Source organism: Pituophis catenifer, unplaced genomic scaffold (assembly GCF_029215685.1).
Source record: "Pituophis catenifer annectens isolate HBS135680 unplaced genomic scaffold, rPitCat1.0.hap2 SCAF_3, whole genome shotgun sequence".
Lineage (NCBI taxonomy): Eukaryota > Metazoa > Chordata > Lepidosauria > Squamata > Colubridae > Pituophis > Pituophis catenifer.
The window spans coordinates 70,887,085-70,905,915 of record NW_027256883.1 but is presented as its reverse complement, the minus strand read 5'-3'; the positions used below and the strand labels follow the sequence as shown (position 1 = coordinate 70,905,915).

Here is an 18,831-nt window from a genome sequence, read left to right as displayed (position 1 = left end):
TTCACCTCACACATATGAAGGCACATTTCTTAGGTCCCATTAGATGGCGCTATTTCCTAGAGGCGCCTAAAGTATATTCTGTTTGTCAGATCTTGTGGGATGGGAGACATAGAAACTATAGCTTATGGCCTTGTACCATGCAGGGCTTAATAGATAATAATCAGTGACTGGAATTGCACCCGTAAGTCTATAGAAAGGCAGTGCATCTCGCAAAGTAATGGTATGGTACTACTTGCACCTCTTCATTCTGAAGGAATTACAACTTCCATCTTGTCTTAAAAAATAATCCCCATATGGTGTGATGCAAATACTGTGTGGAAGTGAGTGACGATAAGCAGAAACGCTCCCATCTAGGAATAACAAGATGAGGCTGTGTAAAAGGGTCTTTTGACTTCAGTTGCCACCAGTTCTTCAAACAAATGGATTAAGACTCCTAATTGTACACCAGATCCATCTGAGAGAGTGCTACTCTATTCAGAAGTCAAGTAGCCAGTCGGTCTTGCTTGAACTATCCTTTCCCATTAAGACCTAGATTGCCAACCAGTCATTGGAAAAGAACTCTGACAGCATCACATGATTGTTCTGGTGTAGAAATATAAAGGTTACATATATTGATGATACTTAGTCCCGTGCTGATGGACCCTAATTTAGTAGCTTCCTATAGAAGTTAAATAATAGCAAAGAGAGTAGAAACCTGAGGAAACCACCCAAGTAGGAGTCTAAAGCTAAATCTCTCTCCCCTCCCCCGAAAACTCAACACAAATTAGCCATAGAAAATTGAAGAGAACCACTTCAGCACCATGCCCTACACTCCCAATTCTAGAAACTAATCTAGAAAAACACCATAATTAATGGTACTAAAGCTGCTAAAGAGGTTAAGGAAGGCCTGGATGGATGCATCACCTGCCCTGATGCAGGTCATCTATCAGTAAAAAGAAACATTGGACAAAACAAAAATTGTACAGAATTGTTGGATGTGGAGATGGTTTCTTCAGGAAGAAAGACTGTACCATCTTTTTAAGATCCAGCAAAATGACTCCTTCCTTCAATGATACATTCATTACCCCCTGGATCCAATTACATGTCAAAGGCATTAACATGTAATTAAACAGTCAAGGGAGATATTAATTTAACAGAAAGGTGGCCATAATTACAACCCGAGGACTCTGATCACTTTCTTGGAACTGAGAAGCTCAAACTCTTCCCAGGTAATGACAGTTGGATTCATGCCCAGTTCAGACCAGATCTAACATCAGTTACAGAGCGGGTCTTCTACTCTGGCTGAAGTGGAAGTCCCACTCTTCACAGTTCTTTCAGCTGTAACAAAACTGCTGTGTCAATAGGTTATCCAAAGGGGATTCTAAGACGTTCCAAATCTTCCTCAGGATTTTGCAACTTCTGCATATCCATATTGATATGCTTATCCAACCACTAAGACATATCCTGACCACATGCTTGAGTGCCATTACAAAAAATAAAAGCCCTCTAGTCATTCCATCCACTGACATGATGGGTTTTAAAAGTCACATCCTTTTCTTTCTTTCTTCTGTAAAAGTTTAAAACTACAATTGGTTTATTTCTTTCCATATTACTTTTTCTTGTTTATTTAGAGTGACAGTTGGCCTTAACATCATAAAAATTCTCTTCTTTAATTCTTTACTTTCTTTCCATTTTTGTAAACTCTGTAGAATTGTTCAACAGGACACTTATACTATTGTTATTAGTGATTTAGGATTGCTGGTAGATGAATATGGTTAACAGTGACTTAATTCTCCGCCATGACCTCCACCCCTATGTTCTGCTCAGTCCTTTTCTGATAAAATAAGTAGGATATACAATGATTTCAAATTCACTTCATGCTAAGTAAGAGGTTTTTTTTAAGAATATAAATATTTTCTAGAATGTAATCTGAGAAAAGTGTAGAAAATAATTAAGTATTTAGATATTAAATCTAAGATATTTAGATAGTAAGATATTAAGTAATTGCTGTTGTTTTTCATAGACAAAGAAGAGATCAGTAGGATCAGATGAGTAAATATTACAAGAAATATCACCCTTTACAAACTTAGTTATTCCGTTTTTTTCTCTTATTTTTGCTTGAATTGAGAGCTGCGCTGAGAAGCAAATTGACTGAGAAGACTATGAACCGCTATGCTATGCTATGCTAAGTGGGTTCTGAGAACATTGCTAAACTGCACTCCTACCTCCTTTTGAATAAAATTCCTTTTAAACTATAAAGCATTATACTTTTTCAAAAATGCTTCCATATGCTTTCCATGATGTTCACTACTTTTGTTTTTTTACATTTTGTTAAATATGAATATGGCTTTTTAAATTTATCCTGATTAGAACCCCTCATAAGGTCTACACAATGTTCTGTGAAATATTCTGAACATTAATTTCATTCTTTGCTACATATATGTGGCTTTATTTAGGACACACATTGACTAGTTTATAAAGCACTGGGTCACCTAATTTAACTAGGGCTCAAGACACAAGATGCACTGCTCCAGATAGAAGGCAGAAACAATTCATCAAAGGAACCTGAAGATGTCCTCATTATATCAGAAGCAGTCAAGTCATTGTTCAGTAATCTGGCCTTTCTTACTCTGTTTTACCATCTACTGGGTATTTTTGCAAAATGCACAAGACATTATCGGGTCTTTAACTAGAAGAAGAAATACACACAGACACAAAATTTATTTTTACTTCAATCTGCATTAGAGGTTTGTTTCTAGTCTCCCCATTAACAGAATCTGGATTAGATTCACAGAAGAAAAATGACAATTACCAAGGTCTGAAAACCAAATATCACAAAAATAGTGTAAAGGAACTGGGAATATTTAGTGTTTAAGATAATAAAACTGAGTGGGGCTATGATAATATCAAGTATCACAAAAAGAGCATAAAAAAAAAAGATGTTTCAGCGTTCCAGAATGCTAAATATTTTTGTTGCAAGAAGGTAGATTCCACTTGAATGGTAGGAAAAACTTCCCAACAATAGGCAGTTCAACAGCAAAGGTAATTTATCTGATAGAGTGGGCTCTCTTTTGCTGGTATGTTCAAGTGGAAACTAGGAAATCTTTTGCCAGAGATATTAAAATATGGATTACTGTACTACACACTCAGTGACCTAAATAGCTCATTCTAAAATTAAAACTTTACTCCATTAATTCTGTCCATGGTGTGGCGGATAACTTAAAAATCATGTTTGAACACAGGAAAAGGGTGGCATTATGAGGATGTATAAATCTTGGTGTTGCCAGTAAATTCTGGGAGACACAGAAGCCAAACTCTCTCTGAAGTATGCAAGTAAAAAGGTTCTTTTAGTTCTTCTGTAGCTGTCTAGTACAAAAATCAAGTTCCCACTCCTTCTTTCACCATTAGACCTTTTAATTCAGAATCTTTGGAAGGACTGCAGCCATGACTCTCAGTAGAAACAAGATAGGGGCTGAAAAAAGGACAATGACATTTCAAGGCAATATAATTTTACCACCCAGTTTGGTGGTAGATTGATAAATCCTTGGTTGCACAAAGTTGCTCTCATTTTATCCCCATCCTGTAAGTAAGAAAATCTTAAATCATCAGCTGTACCAGTATAACAGTGGCATTACCTTTCTTATTTCATTACTGTCCTATTATAGTTTCAAGTGTGTAAAATCTATACTATCTTAAAATGCATAGTAAGGGAGTCCAGTTTTTATTGATGTGTAAGTTTGGATATATCAAAGAAACGTCTACAAAAATTAAATATTGATTTGCCATAAAATCAATCTGAGAGAAGCAAGCTGGCAGAGGAAAGGTTTTATTACCTATTTTCTTTTATTTTATATCTGCCCTATCACGGCTTCAAAGGCTGTAAAACCTGCAATGCTTGGTCATCTATTATCTCAGTCTGATGATTTTTTTCCTCATCAGCTGGAAGTGTACGTGAGGCAACAAAGTTAGAGGAAAACTCTTTCCTTGTCCACTAGGAAACAAGAAACTATCAATTGAGGGTGTCATGCCTATGGCAGCATAGGGATGAACAATGGAGGCAGCAAATATTACACTAGTATAGTTTTATTTTGGATCATGGATGGGTGGAATCAGGCAGCATTTCAAGGAAACTTCAAGCAAAAAGCATTACAGTATCATGGAAAAGCCATCAATCCAACCAAGAGCCTTTCATTTGTGCAATCACACACTGCAGTGTGTCCTTTTTCTGTGATCTGTGATCTGCAGCCAGAGAGAGGAGCAGACCTTGAGGTAACTGCTGTCGTTCCCTCTCAATGTGTTTTGGTACCAGCCATTCCACTCTCCTAAGCACTTTTGCCATACAAGTAGGCCTCGACTTACGACCACAATTGAGCCCAAAATTTATGTTGCTAAGTGAGACATTTGTTAAAGTCAGTTTTGCCCCATTTTGTGACCTTTCTTGCAGCAGTTGTCAAGTGGATCGCTGCAGTTCTAAAGTTAGTAACACTCTTGTTAAGTGGATCTGACTTCCCCCATTGCTTATCAGAAGGTCACAAAAAGTGACCACACTCGCCACCGTCATAAAGATGAGTCAGTTGCCAAGCATTTTAACTTTGATCAAGTGACCATGGAGATGCTGCAACCGTCGTTAAGTGTGAAAAGCAGTCATAAGTCACTTTTTTCAGTGCCATTGTAACTTTGAATGGTCACTAAATGAACCGTTGCCGTCGAGGACTATCTGTACTCTCCTGGAAATTTAAGGGCCTGATACCCCATCAGAACAACCTCTTGGTAATAAAGGACAACATATTTCACAGGAGAGTGGAAATGTAGGCGGGGGAGTTTCCTTTGGCATCTTGGGGTGTTGCTCTGCAAAACACAACACAATGCCACAAAACACACGGAGTCACCTCCAGAGACTTCCTGACAGAGGTTAAGGGCGGAACTGGAGGAGGGAACAAGACCCAAAGATCCAAGGGGCTTCTGTGCCCGTTCTTTACCTAATAGCCAGTGTTTCCTGGCCGGCCTGCTTCTCTTCTTTCCAAGCTTCACGAGGTAGATCGATATGGCTTCGGGCGACCTAGAAGGAGCGCTCTCAATTCAACGTCCTCGGCTTCAAAGTTGCCCTGGGAGCTTGAGAACAACAGCGGGCTCAGGAAAAATGCCGCAACTTCTCAACAGGCGAGCCTTCCCGGGATCTGAGAGCGCCTCGGCTGCCTGCGCGAGGCCCGCTTGCTTACCTACCGCTGCTGTGATCTCTCCGGCTTCCTTCCCCGCTCGCCTTTTCTCAAGCGATCCGCAGGTCACCCGTCCGCCAAGACCCGCTTGGATTTAGTCGCCAATTACAACGGCGCGCAAAGGCCAAACTGGCCAAATGGCTCAAAGTCTGCGGTCTCGGTGTTTCTCAACCTTGGTGACTTGAAAATGGTGGACTTCAACTCCCAGAATTCCCCAACCAGCCAGCATGCTGGCTGGCCATGCCCGATTCCCCTCAGTAAGTTTATCGCAGTGAAAGTTAGCAAACCTCCAGCCCTCCCCCCCCCGCCTTCACTTTGGGAACCATTTTCTCCGAATGTAGGCTGGTAGGTGGACCCCGCTTCCAGCCCTGCTGCGCTGCTTTTCCTCTTCGGGGTTTCCCAGCTTCTATAGGCGGCTGGACCTCGTTTTCCAACGCTTTTCTCTTGGCCGAAGTTTGACCCCGGCATCTGGGTAACCGTCTCCGCGAACAACAATGACACCCCCCAACCCCAGTACCCCAAGTTATTTCTGTTGTGTTGTTGGTTTCAGCTCCGAGCTGGGCGATTTGGTTGCAAACGTTTCATTCCCATTCGAGGTGACATCTTCAGGGCGCACTGAAGATATCTCCTCATCGAATGGGGTCGAAACGTTTGCAACCAAATCGCCAAGTCCGGAGCTCAAACCAACAACATAACTACCAATCCGAGCTACTACTATTCAAAGGCAGCTCAACCAAGTTATTTCTCTTTGGCTAACTTCCTCTCTCTCGCTGCTGAGGTGAGGAACGAGGTGTATCTGTAAGCAGCGAAAGACGGCGTCGGAGAAATGTCAGGGAAATCCAGCATCCCGGCATAAGGAGACATTTGCCTCCGATCCATTTATCCTGTGGGCTGGCGGACCCCCGAAATCCTAGGTTGCATCCTTTCTATAGCCTAAATTGTACAGTATAGATAAACTGACTGTGCAGAGGGTGGGTCATCGCCATAGTATTACAGTAATGGCAACTGCTTTTTCTTTTTTGGTTTGCTTAAACTCCCGATGTTGTCCCAAATTGCTTTTTTTCAAGAGGCAACTGGACTTTTTTGGTTTTTCTTTGAAGACGTTTTCCTTCTCATCCAAGAAGCTTCTTCAACCCTCTTGAAAAAGCACCTTTGGACCTGGATGACTGAGAATCTCCATAGACAGCTCCCGATGTTGTGCAAATTGTCGATCGCAAATTAGCTTTATCGAATGAATGAATGAATGAATGAATGAATGAATGAATGAATGAATATCAAAGATATTAGTTTAGTGTCAAAGGTTCCTATATCAATAGGCTGTCTTTAATTGTTTCAGTAAACAAGTTTTAGAAATTGCTTAATTCTTTAATTGGTTCCTATGTCAATAAACTGCCTTTCATTTCTTTGTGGTATAAAAATTCCCCTTCTATCTAAAAAACATCCATTGAAAACTGACTCCCTTTTTCTGGGAGTATTGCAACCAAATCTACAAGTATTACAGTATTATCTTTGCTAGTAATAGCCCTCTATAAGTTTTGACGGAAAGATTTTGAGAATAATGAGATGTGGGATCACAGGACTTGCTTTGTTGGGAATACAGATATTTTCTTGCTCCCCCTAAAGCCTTTTTGTATAGAAGTATAGTTGGTATACTGTAGCCAACTCACCTGCAACCCATTTCTAGAAAAAGATCAGACAAGATTTCCCCTTCAAAAGACATTTCTGCCATTTCCTCCTGATACCCTTCTATGCTTCCCTCTCATCTTCATGAAATTTATTTCTGACAATTCTATTAGCACCAAACTGATCGGTGTTACAAATTATGAAGTCTTTGAAATACCTCTCCTACTGGAAATACAGCTGAAAATACAGAAGTCTGTAGGTTTTTCATCTCCACTGTATTCTTCTCTGTTTGAACTAGCTGCAATACTTCCCCCCATTTCCCCTCCTCCAATTTCTCTTGTGAAACATAGCAATAGTATTTATACACTGCTTCATAGTGCATTCTCTAAGCAGTTTAGTCAGTATATTGCCCCCAATAATCTGGCTCCTCATTTTACCAACCTGGTCAGGATCGAACTCCTGGCAATGGGCAGAGTTAGTCTGCAATACTTGCATTCTAATCACTGCACCACATCAACTCCTAAAAAAGGCACATTAGTTAAATTGCTGGAGGAAGATCAGCGAGATCCAGGTTCAAGCTTCCACATCGTCACAGAAACTGTAACTTTGGTCCCTTCACTCTCTTTCAGCCCAGGTTATTTCACAGCATCACTACTATGGTGGGATAAAATGAAGGGAGTTCCCTGTGTAAACAACTCCTGGAGGAAAGGTGAGATATAATTCTAACAGACTTTTAAAGAATTATCTTCAGTAATGTCCAGATATTGCTAGGACTCCATTGTTTCTTTCCACTTTGTAATCTATCCCATTCTAGAATGCACCAAGTCTAATACTAGGCTCTCCCAGCTAATCCACAAAAGTCTTTGTACTACAACACCTTCATTCTAGGTGTACTGTTATAAAATGAACACAAACACTTCAAACTGCCACATCTTTTCTTATTCAAAATTTCTTTTTTGAACATCTTCTTTGGAACATGAGCTCCATGTTCCAAATAATTAGAATTCACCAATGTAGGAACATTGGGAGAAGGTCTTCTAGCCTAAGCTCTGCTTAGAGGGATGCCTGTTATTTAAAGTCCAACTGCAAAAAGTGATGGTTAAAAGTTCCTACAGTCCTTTGTTTAAATAGGTTTGCCTGGATATTCCAGAAAATGCTGTTATAACTAATGTGCTTGAGATAAACATACTGTCATTGAGCTAGGCTGATCAAAAACTACATTTTCATAATTAGTTATTATCAACAATAAGTTGATGGGAATTATAGGAACCCAGTCATCATCTTACCATGTTGTGTGAATCAGACAATTATCTTTAGCCATGATATGTTTTCTCTGAGTATTGCTGTTATTGACTCCGACTATTTACTCTGATTAACCTGAGTTTAAGTTTTACAATGTTATGCGAACCCACGTATTGCTTTTGGCTTAATTTGCTTAAGCTTTTCCCAAATTCTCTAAGAAGTTGCCATGCACATTCCCAAACAAAGGGCATACATTTGAGCCATTTCATTCATACTGCCTCAAAAAAACAGCAACGGGACTCCTTTTCTACAAACTGCCCACCCACATCAAGATGACAAATGTTTTCTGCCCCATTCAGAAGCACATGCAGTACTAACAACAACACAGCAGAACAACTTGGAACATTAGACAGACACCGAAAAAGGCTATTGCACCTCTTTTCCTGTGCTTTTATTAATTTGTTGTAATAATGAAGACAGATTCAACAAGGGAGAGAAAGCAGTGGAAACAATAGTTTGCACAACAGTGGAAGTAGAACCAGCTCAGAAATTAATGGTGGTGGATGACATTAGGGTGGTTGATAAATCATCCACACCTTTAGATCTTCAGTTGCTCAGTCCCACTGCAGAGAGCTCAGACTTTGGCTTGGTCAATTCAGCTGCAGGGCAACTAGCAATTCAGGCTCCAAGGAGACACCCAAATTAGGGTTCCACAAGTGAACCCCACAGAGTAGAAGACATGCAGGCAAGAGATGTTGGCAAGGTTATCCAGGAAGTAGGAGAGAGACCGGAGAGGAAGAGGGCCATTATTTCCGAGCACAGGCAGGGCGTGCACTTTCCTTCTAGCGGTACCTGGACACCAGCACCCTGGCGACTTGGTCAAGGAATTTGTCAAGGGACAAAATCACTTCGGGTTTGAGGGGCCCACCGTTGTGAGCGGCGATGGTTACCTCGAGGCAGTGGGCCAGCAGCTGCAGACAGGAGAGGGGTGCCGTTAAGAGAGGCAGAGCATAGCCCGCCCCGAGTCGCCGAGCGGAAAGACGACCACAAGGATTCCCCCGGCCCCCCGAAGGGAAAGGTGAAACGGGCGCCCCGATTCCGCCGGGAGAAAGCCACTCACCTTAAAGTTGACGGGATCCACGCGGAGTTTCTGGGCGTGCAAGTCGCTGAGCTTGGAAAGGGCTCCCGCCACATCGTCCAGGTTGTTGACGGCTTCGGTGATCGCGTCGATCACTTTCTTGCCGTGACTCTTGAGATCGCTGGAGCCGGGGCTCACGTCGAAGTGGTGGAAGTAGGTCTTGGTGGCTGGGTAAGCGGCGAACAACCTGCGGGGGAGAAAAAGGGAGAGTGAAGGGAAGCCCCGGGGGCAACAGCAGCAGCATCGCCCAGGCCAGCTTCGCGCAAGCCGCAAGTGGAAGGAAGGGAGGGGAGCGGCTTACCTAGAAAGGGTCTCAGATCCGTAGAGTTCGGCATTCTTGCTCACAGAGCCCCAGCTGGCTCGCACCCTGGCCTTGTCTTCCTCGGTGAGCACCATCTTGGCAGGTTCGTGCCCTCGACAGCCGGGCTGCCCTTTTATCAGGCCGGGGAGGCCCAGCCGAGCACGCCTTCCCCCTCCCGCCCAAGACACCACACCCCTCCTCACGGGGTGGGGGTGGGGGGTAAAGGCGCTGGCGAGCTTTCTCCGGAGGGGATCCCAGCCTCTCGCTTGGTCTTCTTCCCCCGCCTTGTCCTAAGCCATCATCCCACCCCTCTGTCGTGCCCCTCTGTCTGGAAATGGTGCGGTTTTCCCCCCCCCAAAAGGGGAAGCCCCCATGTCTACCCTGAAGTGTCCCCCCCCACGTCAGAAGAGATCAGGAAGCCCCGTCAGAGACCGCGATGGGGAGTTGCTGGAGAACGGGGTTTGGGGAAATTAGGGGTGGGGGACGAAGGAGGAGAGCAGGTTTGACAGAGCCTTAGTCTCTCTCAAAGAGAGGGACAGTTGAAGTGAGTTCAGACCATGAAGGCAAATCCAGTTTGGGGGGTATGGACGAAAGTCTAGTTCGGAGACAAGTCATCCTATTCCTGGCCACCCCCCACTCCCCACCCCCATCTCCAAGTATTCTACAACCAGCCATTGTAGAGCTGGAATTATTGAGACATTGCCCATTGAGTATGGGTCCTTCTACTATTGATGAGAGAAAAATATCCTTTCCTGGAGCTTTTTTTTTTTTTCAAACTACTCACCCCCCCCCTCCCTCAATTGGGGGGGCTTTGCTCGTTGGGGGTGATGAAGATGCCCAATTCCAGCAGCAGCCAAGAGATGGGGAGAGGCTCCTCCTCTTATCTACATAAAGCAGCTGCAGGGACATAGCTGCCCCTAGGCAGTGGCTCTGGGTGGGGCAGCTGAGCCTGATAAGCAGCACAGCAGCCTTGAAGTCTCTTTCTAAATACTAAGCCCAGAATGAATGGATGCCACTGGCTGGATTCGCCTATAGCATGGAAACCAGCATCGGTTGCCTCATATACTGCACTAAATAAGTCACCACAAATAGAAATATATTTCATTGAATATAGTGTCCCTATTCAGTAAGTTACAAGCAACATAACATTGAGCACAAAACCCAAACAGTTACATTATGGTTCAGCATTTTGCACGAATGAAGCCATGATGAGTGTGTTGGGGGATACATTGAAAGAAGTTTCTTTAGCATTAGGTATGTGACGTCCTTCAATAGAAAAGTCAGGTCCTTTCTTTGGAAGGGGCTACCTTATCTGATGGGGTGATCCTAGGAGGAAAACAAATGCTCACTTATAGTGGAAACAGAAACTTTGAACTACCAGATCTGGACTGCTGAGATGTTGACAAATGACAGCAAAGAAACCCTATTTCTTTGTTGCCATCTAAGAGTCATTTGGATTTTTGCAGCCCAGGTATGATAGCCCTACTTTTGCAAAAGCAGACATGCCCCATTACTTCCAAATACAGTAATCTGCCTTGAATTTGTAGTGGGCTTCCATGATTAACATGGTTTGGAAACATTACACTACAGAGCTCCTAGAGCCTAGCTTAGAAGGACTAAAGGAGAATTGTTCCTCTTTGCCTCCTACTCTGTATCAGGGTATGAAATTAAGTGTGCAGCTGTTTCTTTTTAGCATTCTTGCTGGTATAACTTCAAATGGCCCACACATCTTATCCTCTTTTGGGTTGAGTCCTTTAGAACCTAGGCATTCTTTGCATCCAGTTTTGCTTGCCACAATATAAAAAAGATGTTGAGACTCTAGAAAGACTGCAGAGAAGAATAACAAAAATTTTGTTTCAAAATAGTGGAGTTGAAGTTAGTTGAAATACAGTGCAATTTATTAAGGACCAAAGGAGATTCTTATATATGGCTATCTGCTGTTAAACAGAAAGGCACAAGTCCTTTCAGGGATAGATTGCCCACTCTCTCTTACAGCAGCTTTCATGCTGTCTCTGTAGGGCATGCAGCTACTCAGAACTTAGTGAAGGTATTATATGTATAAAGTAGTACATAAGTAATTTTCTGCATATTCAGAGAAAAGAGCATAGAAGGAAGCTAAAAAGTGTCATTACGTTGTTGAAAGAAGCCAAGGTATTGTTTATTTACATCCTAGCTGTCTCTTCAAACTGGCACTCATGGCAATAAAATCCCTTTAACTAACTAATGGAAAGTCCAAGAAATGCAAAACAAGTGTTTTGTTTACCTTATGAAAAAAGTTGTAATAATAAATATGGCTATTACAACCAGGTCCATGGAAACTTTTAGTGGACCATTCAGCGCCTCCTTGGCTTGCATTCAAGTCTGTCATCCAACCTGTGGCTTAGAAGAGTTGCATCTGAGTTGAGGATTACCTGCATTTACCTTCAGTGCTCTTTTGCCTTGCAGGTTGCTCTTGGAAATAATTGTAGCGCCAACAAAAAGGATAAGGGGGGGTCCTTCTCAACCATTATTATTATTAGTCCTTCTCCTCAAGATTAATGCATGTGACATTTATTTATTTTATTAGATTTTTATCCTGCCTTTATTACTTTATAAGTAAGATAGTGAACTGCATAATATTCCTTCCTCTCCTATTTTCCCCCACAACAACAAGCCTGTAAGGTGTGAGAGAGAGTTACCCAGCCAGTTTTTCATGCCTAAGACAGGACTAGAACTCACAGTCTCCTGGTTTCTAGCAGCACCTTAATCAGTAACTGGTTCTCTTTCGCTATCATGAAAGGCTTCCTTATCCCCATAGCCATTTTTATATAATGGGAAGATTGTCAGGATGATTGACATCAGGCATGTGATTCCAAGGAAGAAGACAGCAATACCTAAGCATGACTAGAAGATGGTGACACTACAGAAGAAAGCGAGGGCGGACACAAGTTTTGAAAAACCTCTCCTTGGTCTGGTTCCTTCAAAATATTACAGGCAGTCCTCACTTAACAACTTGCTGCTTAGCGACCATTGGAAGTTACCATGGATCTCCCCAGAGCTACTTATGACCTGTTTTCAAAGTTCTGATGGCTGCACCCTCCATGGTTTTCCATGACTGCATTTGAGTGCGGGATAACCAGTTTGCATTTATGGCCGTTTGCAGCATCTTGCAGCATATGTGACTTTGACTTTTGGTGGCTTTTGCTGTTTCCAGCATTTACTTCCAGTTTCTGGCAAAAAAGGTGCAACTGGGGAAAACAGACTATTTAATGCAGAGATCCCCGGTCTGTGGCCTTGTGCTGGGTCTCAGCCCATTCAGAACAGGACCACGGAAGTGATGGGCCAGTGCGTGCATGTGCATGTGTGCTCACAAAGCTGCATTTATGAAAGTGGTGTGTGAAACCATCCCTCCCTCCCCCCCCCCATCGCCACCACTGCCTCTCCTCCACTGGAAATGTTGGAGATTGTTGATTTAATTAACATGGCATTTGGTTGATGCCTACCACAAAAAAAAAAAAAAAATCATAAAACTGGTGGAATCACATGGTGACCCCTTAAGGACTGCCAGGAGGGTTCAAACAGCAGCAAGGCAAGAGACTCCAAAGGCGAAAGTCAGTCTATGGGGATGCAAATGTGATTCAGACTGGAAGAGTTAGCTCCTCTTGCCCTTCTGATTCTTCTCCCATAATCCCCTTTAGAAACTTTTATCCATTACTGAGGAATAAAGGGCTCTTATTAAGGCTGGGAGGAGGTCCCTTGGCTAGCAGGGACGGAGGGATAAACTATCACTTCCACAAACCCTATTTTTCCTCTCTTTTCTGCACTAATCCCAATTCAATTATCTAAGATATTGTAAGTGCAAAGTATGGAGTGGAAAGAAGAGAATCTCACTTGGGGAGTTTTGGCTATACAGAGGAGGAATGCTTCTTTGCACAAGCACCATTGCTCAGAGTCCCTCCTTGAGGGAGATGGATGGTTTAGAAATCTGAAATATAAATAAATACAACAAATAAATACAACAAGCAGATATTTCTGGGGGACAAACTTCTTCACCTGCCCACATATCCCTAATGCCTGTCTTCAGTCATCAACAGAGTCCCTGCAACTTCATGGCAAAATGTTAGTATTACCTTTTCCCCTGCCTTATTCCCAGTTCATGATCATAACACTTTATAAGCTGCCCTCAGGGCCACAGATAACACAAATGGCTCCCCCATCACTATTTCTGTGGATACGCATGTGCATGATCTGCAGGGCATCAGCTATAAAGCATACATGATGAGGATGAGATTCAGGACTATGCTAACAAGGCTGAATAGAAGCAGAGTTCCCCTAAGAATTTGTAGCAAGGGGAGGCTTGTCTCAGTGCCTGGGCAGTGGCTTTGGGTTGGGCGGTTAGGCCCCTGATAAGCAAGCAGAAGTCTATTTCCCAGGCATGAAAGGGTATGGCTGCCATCGACTAATTTCATGCATCATACTAAACCATCATTAAATGAAATAAACTACAGCTAGCTGGGTTCATTCTACCTGAAATCCTGAAATATACTTTAGATTATATTAGGAGTGTCCAACCTTGGCAAATTTAGGATCTGTGAACTTCAGCTCCCAGAATTACCCAGCCAACATGTCTCAGTCTTAAAGATTGGACACCCCTGTATTAGATTAAACCTTATGGTACATCTCAGTATATTGAGTGAACACATCTTGGGAGAGGGGGTGGTGGTCAGGGAGAGGGACTGTGAGAGAAAAAAAACCTAGATTGGGTTTGGAAGTTGGAATCCTGGATTAAATTTTCTTTCTGAAAAGTTTAACATTTTTGGCACTTGTTGAAGCACCCTGCTTCAGTCCCATGGAAATTAATGGACAAAAGTACTCTTTAAGGACTGGGGATACTTGGGATTTCTATTTCATTTGCTGATCTTATCCAAAAATAAAAAATAAATTTAAAAAATCCTATTTGCTTCTAAAGCGTCATCTTTTCTCCAATCAGCCTATCTGATATTTCTCAGTTTGCTTTCTATTAGGCACTACCACTGTCAAAGCTGTCTAGCAAAATATGGTTTTCTTCTGTGCTTTTCTAGCTTTGCAGTTGCTCTAGGAAATCTCTTATGGTGAGAGTCAAACATTGGGATGTGGTAGCAGTGCCAGGTTCCTGCTCCTTTGTATTCTTGATATTAACAATTGTCTATAAGGCTAATGACAATAATGCAAATATTTTCATGACCTCCTGAACTCTGGAGGATTTGAAGGTTCCTGACATTTACAGAAAGGCAGGCTAAATTGTATTTTCTTGCAACAGTTATATTTAAAAAAACCCACTCCAGTACAGTACTGAACATTTTACATTGCACATTTCTGACATCTTTTATGGTCAGCTGATGTCAGTATAGCAAGTGACCTAAGATAGATCTTAGACTGTAAATTAATTCTTCACCACTGTCTTTACTTAAATTGTCCCATCTAGCTCTGGATTGCAGAAATATAAATACCCATTAAATGGTGAACACAGAAATACTGAAAATTTTGCTATCATCTAGTCTAGTGGTTCTTAAACTGGGGGTAATTTGGACCTCTCCTGACAGTAATGATATAATTTGTAATTGTGCTTGTTTCTAAGACTAGGATCCAGGTGGGATGCTACTGCTAAGCCACTTGTGTAAAATAACAGAGTCTGTGATTGTGTGTGTGTGTGTGTGTGTGTGTGATAATAACATTTGGGCTTGGGGGAAAGGGGTCATTGGTTCAAACAGTTTAAGAAACATTGATCTACTGCTTCTATTCTTACTGTCATCTAGTATCATCCAGATTTTTGTAGTCCAGATTTGATAGTCCTACCTATGCCGGAGGGATAGTTTTTTTAGGCAAAACCACAGGATAAATTCCAGAACGTGCAACCATTTCAATGAGAAACAGAAAGAATTAAGAGCAAAACATGCATTGGAAGATTGTAAAATAATGAAATGGTAAAATAATGAAATGGTAACAACTGTAGAAATGACATATTTATGAGGTAATTTTTCTTGAGCAGAAACTCCTCTGCAATCCTTCATCCCCTTCTTAATATCCCTTCAGATAATCTGCAGACTATTGTTGCACAAGAAAATTCTGAGATTATTTTGAGATGGTGGTCACTTTTGTCTTTCTATCAACTAGATAGAGATTATGCCTACCAAACAGAAAAAGGCAAAGCAACATTGTTCATCAGGAACAGGATTAAAGTGATTTGTCTACCTTCAGCAGGCAGGAGTTGGTCAATCCAGCCATTTGTGATTTAGTCAATTAAACCATAGTTAGTTATTATGTATTTGACATTGGAACATGTCAAATACAACTTATGAACTATGGGTTAGGGTTATTGTGCTGAGTGAAACCAGTCAATTGTGGCTTTTATTTAGTTAGGCAAATAGGTCTAAACTTGGCTGACGACAGCCATTCCTTCTTCAGCCTCCAGGCAGTAAGAAAGATACTTCCAGGCCCCACCTGCTTATCAATGGCTCAGTTGCCCCACCCAGAGCCACTGCCCAGGAGTAGCTGTGTTCCAGGCTGCTGCTGTGAGCAGATAAGAGAAGGAGCCTCTCCCCCATTTTTTGGGCAGTAGCATCAGTGGGGCACCTTTTCCATGGAGCAGAGCCCCTAATAAGCCCACTACTTGTACTATGAGAGGGCCTCAGAATGAGATTCAAAATTATTAAGGCTTAGGCTTTGTGTTCGGTCTAGACACAACCCCAGATTTGCCTACTCCATCTTGGAGAAGGGAAGGAAGACAGAGGAGGGCAGATCCCCTTCTAAAGCAGAATATGCTGAAAGTGGTACATATTCTAAGTAGTTTCAATTTAAAATTAATATAAATACATCATTTAAAATTAAGCATAGAACATAACTATTTCTCCGATGAGGACATTTTACCCACCAAAAGAAACAACAACAAAAGAAAATAAAAATGATTGTTCTCTGCACAGGAAAATCTCATTCCAGTCAATCCATACATCAATTAACCTTTGCCACCCAAGATATTGCTTTGCACAATTAACTTCAGGGCCACCCCAAATCATGCACCCACAAGCTCCATAGACTCTCTTGAATGTGGCTGGGCTGCACCTCAGCGTAAATTATACTCTTGACACATTCCAGTCAATTCCCGGTGCTACCGGTTCGCTACTGGGAGTACGCTCATGCTTTGCAGGTGTGCGCTTTGTGCGTGTGCGGTGCTTCTGCATGTGTGTGGTGCTTCTGCACATGTGCAGAAGGTTCTGCGCATGCGCAGAGCATTTTTGATGACGGATGGGCGGATGGGCAGAGCCTCCCACCACCGCCACTACCAGTTCACCCGAACTCAGGTGAACTGGTAGCAACCCACCACTGATTCCAGTGTGGAACCCTTAGTCAAATAATACCTTTGGCTACCCAAATCATCTGCTCATTTTTATTTTATTTATTTATATTCTGTCTTTTTTATTTAGACATATAACTCAAGGTGGCAAACATATCCCTAATCTCCGTGCTTTCCGCCGTGCCCTCAAGACCCTGATGTTCCAACAGGCGGGGCTAAACATACGAACATGTGAATGATTTTTTAAATGTTATCTAATTCTGGGTTTTATTTGATTGACCAAACTAAGTAATAATTTTAATTAGCAATTTTATGATGTTTGTGTGTCTATATTTTTCTTGACTGTACACCGCCTTGAGTCCTACGGGAGAAAGGCGGTATAGAAATATAATAAATAAATAAATAAATAAATAAATAAATAAATAAATAAATAAATAAATATCCAATATACCTTTCTTGTCCTATTTTCCCCACAGCAACAATCCTGTGAGGTGGGTTGGGCTGAGAAAGAGTGACTGGCTCAAAATCACCCAGCTGGCTATCCAGATGATCATCCTGAATATATCCTGTCTTTCATCCAGGCCAAACATTTGCAAAATACTGTAAAGTTACCAGGCTATTTTCCCTCCAAATAAATAAACACTAAATAAATAAATGGATTCTTTCCAGTCAAATCTGGTTCCTATGACTTCAAAGACATTGGACCTTGTAAAATTCTTAGCAGAGATGTTTCCTATTACTGCTTCTGGATATATATTTTTTTCTGATTTCCCAATCTTGGCAATAATAATAATAATAATAATAATAATAATAATAATAATAATAATAATAATAATAATTTTATTTCTATACCGCCCTTCTCCCGAAGGACTCAGGGCGTTTAAAAACACAAGACACAACAATAATTAAAAATTAAAATAATTAAATAGATTTGGCCGATTTAAAACCCTAAAAATTAAAATACCCCAATTTAAAATTGACAGCCCTGCCTGGCGGAACAACAGAACAAGTTTGGATTTTCTTGTTGGTCTTCTATTTGCATAGTCCTGAGATCCGACTTTGTTGAGCTTTTCAAAATTAGCGGGATGCAATCAAGAAATGGGCTTGAAGATCATTGTAGTGCTTGGATTATAGAAACATTATAATGATGATTCCCAATATTGACCAAGTTGACTCTGAAATTAAGGTCTGAGCCTTGGCTGAAGCATTGGCTGCTTGGAAGCTATAAAATTTGTAACAACAGAAGATAAGCAATGCCCCGCTGGAGAGGTGCCTATCTAGTCCAGAAGTCTGTCTCACAGTAGGCAATCATCTGCATAGGGAAGCCTACTAAGTCTTCCAGCAGATGACCTTCAGAGGGAGTTACACCACCTCCATGAATTGGTCCAACCCTTTTTTGATGCCAGCCAAAGTGATAGCTAGCACTACATTTCATGGTAGCAAATAGTGAACATGTTTGTTGCTTAATTTTTGAGGTGCTTTTATGAGGCTATCAAATTTGAATCACCCCTAGATAAAAGTTTAGACTGAGGCTTCTGTAACCTGTATCATTTTTCTGCCAACTAGTATTCCAAATTTTTTGCAGCCCAGAATTTCACCACTCTAGTTTATGTTTAGGCCACAGCTGTGAAATCTCTCCCTTAACCTCAATATTTAGCTGGACTGTCTGTTAAGAAGGAGCTTCTCTGAAATCACAATGGTTACAATCCTCTATTCTTATTTATCCATATTTGCTGCTCCAGTTTGGCTTCCTTACCAGATGGCAAACACAGGTTTTAAAACATTTTTTTAAAAATAGTTTTGATGCTTGGCAATTTTCCATACTGTTTTATGCTATATATTCAACTCTATTCTACTGGGCCTTGCTAATAACGCCCGGGGGGGGGGAATTGAAGGGTTTCTAAAACGAGGGGTGCGTGGAATTCTTAACTCATGTTGAGAAAACTTTCCAAATTGTAAATTTCCAGATACTTCTGCAGTAGTGTTCCAAGAGATAGTACAGCCAATTATCTGACTAAACAAC

General features: G+C 41.6%; 1 protein-coding gene across 1 annotated transcript; it reads right to left on the bottom strand.

The window, feature by feature from the left end:
• Positions 1 to 8,496: 8,496 nt before the first annotated feature.
• LOC139314813 (hemoglobin subunit alpha-A) lies at positions 8,497 to 9,616 on the bottom strand. Its single transcript, XM_070940717.1, has 3 exons — positions 9,500 to 9,616; positions 9,181 to 9,385; positions 8,497 to 9,031 (listed from the first exon to the last, which is right to left on the bottom strand). The coding sequence occupies exons 1-3, from the start codon at positions 9,592 to 9,594 to the stop codon at positions 8,903 to 8,905; spliced, it is 429 nt and encodes a 142-aa protein (XP_070796818.1). The 5' UTR covers positions 9,595 to 9,616; the 3' UTR covers positions 8,497 to 8,902.
• Between the last annotated feature and the right edge of the window lie 9,215 nt (positions 9,617 to 18,831).